At 57.1% G+C, this 5736-nt stretch overlaps 1 protein-coding gene across 1 annotated transcript; it reads right to left on the bottom strand.

The window, feature by feature from the left end:
• Positions 1 to 1774: 1774 nt before the first annotated feature.
• ATP6V0E2 (ATPase H+ transporting V0 subunit e2) lies at positions 1775 to 5556 on the bottom strand (the record flags this gene model as incomplete). Its single annotated transcript, XM_080701358.1, has 3 exons — positions 1775 to 1868; positions 3713 to 3760; positions 5453 to 5556. 3 exons carry the CDS (start codon positions 5554 to 5556, stop codon positions 1775 to 1777), a joined length of 246 nt encoding a protein of 81 aa, XP_080557484.1.
• Positions 5557 to 5736: the final 180 nt, after the last annotated feature.

Genomic DNA, 5736 nt, shown 5'->3' with positions numbered 1-5736 from the left:
GCAGGGCGAGGCTCCTCACGTCCTCCCTCACTCACTGTGGTCAATACAGAGCCAGCACACTTGGGGCGCAGAGCCGAGGGGAGCCCAGTACCCCCAGTACTGTAACAAGGACTTAGACTCTCCACTTTTGCCTCTGCTGGCCGGTGGGTGGCTAGAAGCAGGACTGAGACGCGGCATCTGTGCCTCCAGCTGCAGCTGTCTCCTCTGCTGAGTCTCCTCGGGCTCCAGGAGCAGCGGGTCTGACCAACAGACACCTGTGATGACTCAGTTACCCCCAGGCAGGAGCTACTTTCTCCTCCCTGATGAGGCCGGCTGCCCGATCCTGAGATAACCATGGGGAACCGCACCTGATCCAGATCGCCTGCTCTGGTGGCTGTGCAAAGGCTCAGCTGTGCAACCCCCATCCTCAGTCCCCTTTCTGTAAACCTCAAGTGGTCAGCCCCGGGAGACAGGGCTAAGGATGCTGGTCCCTTGTCTCCTGGCAGTTGCGCTGATTAAAGTTCCTCTCGTGATTTTCACCATTACTTTTCTGTCTAGTTTTGGGCTGAGTGACCAGATCTGACTTGTTGGAGCCCCAGAGCCAGGTGTCCGGCCCAGAACTTGGGCGACAGTGCCACCCAAGCAGCACCTTTGTCTGCCTCTCCTCACCCAGCTCCGGGCCACTTAGATGCTGCTGCAAAGCGCTGGGATGGGCGCCACCACAGCCCAGTGATGAGTGCAGGGAACAAGGCTGAGAGCCCCACGGCCCCTGGGACGCCCGGGGAGGGAGGAAGGCGGGACAGGGCATCCCGAGGTGCCAGCCACCCACTAAGTGACGTCACAGCCACAAAGCACACCGCCATCCAGGTCCTGACCCAAGGTGTTTGGTGCGTGATTATTTCTCTATCATGTCAATATTTTCAGAAATTTCACATCTGGGTGTGTCCAAAAATAAAAGAATAATTCCAAATTCAACACCAGAGCTGAGAAAGGCTTTTGGCCTCACCTGACAGGGCTCTCCACTTCACAGCAAGATGGGGACGGGGATCACCCAGCCCGGGCTGATAATGCTCAGGGCTGAACGCCCTGTCTACAGGGTGTCACTTCACTGGGCTAGGCCTGGCCAGAGCCTACCTTACAGCTCCGTGGCCAGGATCTGCTTAGGATGGGGAGAACTCCAGGGCAGGGATTTAGGAGCAGGACGCCCCCTGCGGCAGGCCCTGAGCTCAAGGCTTTTCTACAGCCCTGACTGCCTGGGAAGATGGGCCGTCCTTAAACCAGGAGGGCCCCGGAGGTGTGGACCTCAAGGTGCCGGCAGGAAGAAGCGCAGAGGGACCAGGGCAGCTGTGTGGGAAGGGCAGGGACGAAGGGTCGCCAGAGACACTGAGCCAAGATCGTCCAGGGAGCCGGGCACCTGAAACGCACGAGTGAAGGGTCAGGGCCTCTCTGTGGGGCCCCTGCTCTCCCGCTCCCTGAAGAGCCCGCCAGGGCCCGGCCCTGCCTGGCCACTCAGCTCACCCTGCCACGGCCTCTGCCCGGGCGGGTTCCCACGCTCTAAGGCTCCACCTTCGCCTCCCCCACCGCCTGTGGGTGGGCACACCGTGCCGGAGGCTGAGGATGGGGACTGGGGGTCCCATCTTGTGCCCCTGGTGGCTGCCCAGGTGACAGGGAGTTGGTGCTTAGCCTTCTTTGGCTCAGCAAACAAGAACTAATCCAGCAAGAACTCTTCTCCTGGCCTCCCCCCCCCCGCCCCCCGCAGAGCCCCGCGTGGTACCTGGGCGGAGGCGGCGGCTGCTCACTCCCACAGGAAGCGCACGTACCAGATGGTCTCATTCTTCAGCTGGGGCCCGAACAGTGGGTTCAGCTGAGCCAGGATGGCGATGAGCCAGCTGCCAGGGACAGCAGAGGGAGGGGGTGGCCACTGAAGGACCCCACCTACGCACCAGGAGAGCCCCTGGCCACTCTTCTCTCCCAGGGAGCATGCGGCCAACCCAGGGGGTGGCAGGGCCTGTGTCTCGGGGTGTGTGTGTGTGTGTGTGTGTGTGAAGGGCCCTGGGAACCCCACACACTCCAGCAGGCATGGCTGCTACGCTGGGGTTCGTGGGCTTTGGTTGTCTGGAGATTTGTAAGGTCCCTGAGTTGGGGCCGGACCGGGGAGGAGGTACACACATACACCCTTGGCCTGGGGTCCCCAGTCCCCACGTGGATGGGGCAGGGAAGCTCTGGCTTGGGGGAGCCATGACAGAATCGCCTTTTTTCCTCATGGCATTGGTGATGGAACCCAGGGCCTCACGCATGCTAGGCAAGTGCTCTACCGCTGAGCTACACCCAGCCTGGAGTCACTTCTGCTCAGGAGCAAGATGGAGTGAGTACCCCACAGCAGGAGCTGCTGGTGAGCAGAGAGAGCGGTGAGTGGGTCTCCAGAACTGGGCCCATGGGTGTTAGGCAGCTGAGCCACCTCTGTCCTTCAGCCAGGAGCTCCCCGGGAACCCAACTGCGCCCCATCAGTTTGGACTGTTCTGAATTAAGAGTGCCCAGCTATGCCAAGCTTCACCCATAAAAACAATGATAGCCAGGCCCGGTGGCACGCGCCTTTAATCTGAGCTACCTGGGAGGCGGAAGCAGGAGGATCGCAAGTTCGAGGCCTGCCTGGGTGAGAGCTGAGGGTGTAGCTTAGTGGAAAGGTCTTTGCCTAGCGTGTGAGAGGCCCTGGTTCACTACTCAGTACCATTAAAAAATATTAAAAAATAGCCGGGCGTGGTGGCGCACGCTTGTAATCCCCGCGCTTGGGAGGCAGAGACAGGAGGATCGCGCAGGTTCGAAGCTAGCCCCGCGCGCTGGCTTAGGAGACCCTGTTTCCAAATAAAAATGCAAAAATAGGTCTGGGAGTGTAGCCCGGAGGTAGAAGGGCTTCCAGGAACCCCAGTACCACCAAAAAAAAAAAAAAAAAAAAAAAAAAATTAAAAAATAAAAATGCCAAGGTGTAGAAGATGGAAACCCCCAGAGGCGTACGGCGATTTGATTAACAACATGAGAAGCTGTCCCCGAAACTAGAAATTGAACTTATCCCTTGGTTTGGCAAGCAGGGTGATTTAAACATGGAGCCACGGAGCACACTAGACGGAGCCTTTGTTTTTGCTGTTGTTAAGAGGGGACAGCTATTGGGAATGGCGGTGTTAGGAAGAGAATATGTGCGACCAAGGGTCGGGAGCTAATTCCTGCACACCGGGCAGATCCGTGCACCTTAGCACCTTCCTATCTCCCCAGGGTGTCTTCCCCGAGTCTGAAGGCTCCTGCTCCTCTGCTTACTGGTTCTACACCAACTGCATTCTTGTGTCTGAGGGCATTCATTAAAAACACAGATTCCTAGGCGCACACTTGAGGGCTGAGATCTGCTGGAGATGGAGCCTGCAAACTGTCTGAACACACCATCCATGGCCCATTTCGATCCCCAGTCGGCCAGACACCACTGAGCTGCCCAACCCATTCATCCCACAGGTGAGAAAACTGGGCCCAGGGGTGTTGGACAGCTCGCTCGTGCAGCTGACGCTTGGGTGGCAGAGCCGGAGCTCACGACGACTCCCTGCAACGCCCAGGCTGCCCTGTGACCCCCAGCCCACGCGGCCTCCACGCCTGGTTTATAGGTTCAGCTCTCAGGGGGTGTTTACTACCCCGAGAGAGGAAAGAGTGGGCGGGGGAGGAAGAGCGGACAGCTGAGCAGAGCGGGACTTACAAGAGGTAGCAGCACGCAGCCGTGGTGACCAGCATGGTTATGATAACCCTGCAACAGAAAAAACACGAGTCAGGCAGGGTGGAGCCGCACCCGCAGGGGCCTGGCCAGGGCCGGAGAAAGAGCTCCCGGCCTGGCTCTGTTCCCACTGGCCTTCCTCGTGCTGCCTGGGCACAGGAGGTTGGGTCCTATGCAGGTAAGAACTGCAGGATGTCAAATACCAACCTGAAGTGTTGCCTCGGCAGGAGGCCCACCCTGCCTGCATCCAGGCACGGTGCAACTTCTCCCCTTCAGCTCCTTCTCCATACCTTCTACTTCTCCATCTTAATGCAGGCATGCTGGGAAAGGCACTCACTACCCAGAGCTGCACCCGTGGGAGCCGACTGGGGCACGGCCTCAGGAATTCAGAATTCACCGGACAAAGAAAAGTAATGGACCAGAGATGGGGCAAGAAGCAAGAAGAATGAATTATTTCTGAGGCTGAATAATTAATAGAGCACATGGACTAGCTACTCTGCATCACTGGAAGAAGACTAAAGACAGAAGCTTAAAATGAAACCGGAGAGACATTGGTTAGACTCAAGAAAAACTCATCAAGATTTTCAGGAAGCCAGGCGTGGTGGCGCATGCTTGTAACCCCAGTACTTGGGCGGCTAAGACAGGAGGATCACGGTTTGCGGAACGCTTCAGCTACTTAGTGAGGTCCTCTGCAAGTCAGGGAGACCGTTTCAAAATAAAAAATAAAAAAATAGGGCTAGGGTGTAGCTCAGAGGTAGAATGCTCCTGGGTTCCATCCCCACTACTGAAAAAAAAAAAAAAAAAGATTTGCAGGAAGCCAGTTATGGTAGTTTATACCTGTAATTCCAGTAGTTGTGAGGCTGAGACAGGAGGACCGTAGGTTCAAGGCCAGCCTCGGCAACTTAGTGAGCGTCTCAGCAACTTAATGAGAACTTGTTAAAAAATAAAAAGGGCTGGGGATGTAGCTTGGAGATAGACTATCCCTGGGTACAAAAACAAACACACAGAGTGAAGGTGTGGGGCCCTGGAGCTCTGCAGACTTTTAGAAATAATGGCAAAGTCAACAGTCCAAGCAGCCTCCAGCCAACAGTAAAACTAAGGTAAGCAGGGCCTTAGACCTCAGTTCTAAGGCACTTCAAGTTGGTGCTGAGAGATTAGTGCTTGATACCTTCTTTCAACATTCCTAAGCAGCTTGTCAGGGCCAGTCCTGGCTGGGCACTGGGTAGACAGTGCCCAGCAAGACCACAGACTTGTGGGCAAAGGTCGAGCATCTTACAGTTGCCAGTACAAAGCAGGAACTCGTGAATGGTGGAGAAACCTAAGGAACCTTACAAAAATAATGCCAGTTTAAATGACTCGGTGCAAGAGAGGAACCATAAACTGCTCTGTGCGTTACTTCGAGTAACTTCACAGCGGCCTTATAAAGCAGGGGTCGTCCTTACCTCCATTTCACTATGAAGAAACTGAGGCCTGGCATTTGCTCAGTGTCACAGAGCGGGTGAGGAGTGGAGAGACTGCATGGGGCTCTTGTGCAACGTGGCCTGCTCCTGCCTCCTCCCGCCTGTCCCGGGGCTGCACGGGGCCCAGGTGCGCAGACCTGCTGGGGGCATCCCCGTGGTGCAGGGCTGCAGCGCAGAAGGACACCGCCGGGGGTTGGAGGGGCGAGTCTGGCCTGGGGATAGGGGTGGGGTCTGCAGGAAGCCAGAACCAGCGCGTCTTCCTTACCCGCGGTTGGGTCCCTTCGGCACGAACCAGGGCCCGGCGATGCCGATAATGCCCCAAAATGTGGTGAAGATGATGACCGGAAGGGCAAAGGAATGAGCCGTCATGATGGGCGCGGGATGCCCAGCGGGGATGCAGGGCCTAGTTGCAGATGCTGCGGGCTCGCAGGTCCCAAGCCTGTCAGCGAGTGGTGAGCATGCGCAGCTCGTTGCGAACGACTCAGAGGCTCCTTCGGGTCCTCCGCGCACGCGCGTCTCCTGATAGGCCCGAGGGGAGCCCAGAGGCTG

This window comes from Muscardinus avellanarius, assembly GCF_963383645.1.
Source record: "Muscardinus avellanarius genome assembly, chromosome: 9".
Taxonomy (NCBI): Eukaryota; Metazoa; Chordata; class Mammalia; order Rodentia; family Gliridae; genus Muscardinus; species Muscardinus avellanarius.
This window is presented reverse-complemented; position numbering and strand designations above follow the sequence as displayed.